This window comes from Apaloderma vittatum, unplaced genomic scaffold (genome assembly GCF_000703405.1).
Source record: "Apaloderma vittatum isolate BGI_N311 unplaced genomic scaffold, ASM70340v1 scaffold27186, whole genome shotgun sequence".
Lineage (NCBI taxonomy): Eukaryota > Metazoa > Chordata > Aves > Trogoniformes > Trogonidae > Apaloderma > Apaloderma vittatum.
Genome location: NW_009720473.1, coordinates 2,346 through 2,696, shown reverse-complemented (window position 1 = coordinate 2,696; position 351 = coordinate 2,346). Strand labels below are relative to the sequence as shown.

General features: G+C 70.1%; 1 protein-coding gene across 1 annotated transcript in view; it reads left to right on the top strand.

Moving 5' to 3' along the window:
* Window positions 1-351, top strand: part of LOC104275155 (tumor necrosis factor receptor superfamily member 27-like) — a 4,877-nt gene that overhangs the window by 3,210 nt on the left and 1,316 nt on the right. Inside the window, 1 exon segment of the mRNA XM_009871030.1 lies at window positions 1-287. This exon segment is cut by the window's left edge and continues 180 nt beyond it. Coding sequence (XP_009869332.1) covers window positions 1-287 — 287 coding nt within the window.

Genomic DNA, 351 nt, shown 5'->3' with positions numbered 1-351 from the left:
ACCCCAGGCAGGGCCACCCAGGCACGGCAGAGGTCCTGGCCCCCCTCTCCTCCTGCGCCTCTGAGATGCAGCACAAGTGGCCGCACGCCCCCGTGGAGTGCACCGAGCTGGACCTCCAGAAGTTCTCCAGCCAGGCGGAGTTTGTGGGGGGTGAGCGGCCGGAGGACACGGCAAGCCATGTGGTGCAGAGGATCCCGGCAGAGAGTGGTGGTGGTGTGGGGCGGGACGGGGCCCAGCACCTGCCCCCCACCTGCCTGAATCCCACGGCTGAAAGCGGGGAGCAGCCAGTAAGTGCCTCCAGCCTCGTCGCTGCTCTGAGCCGCTGCCGCTGTGCACCGGGGCTCCGGCCCA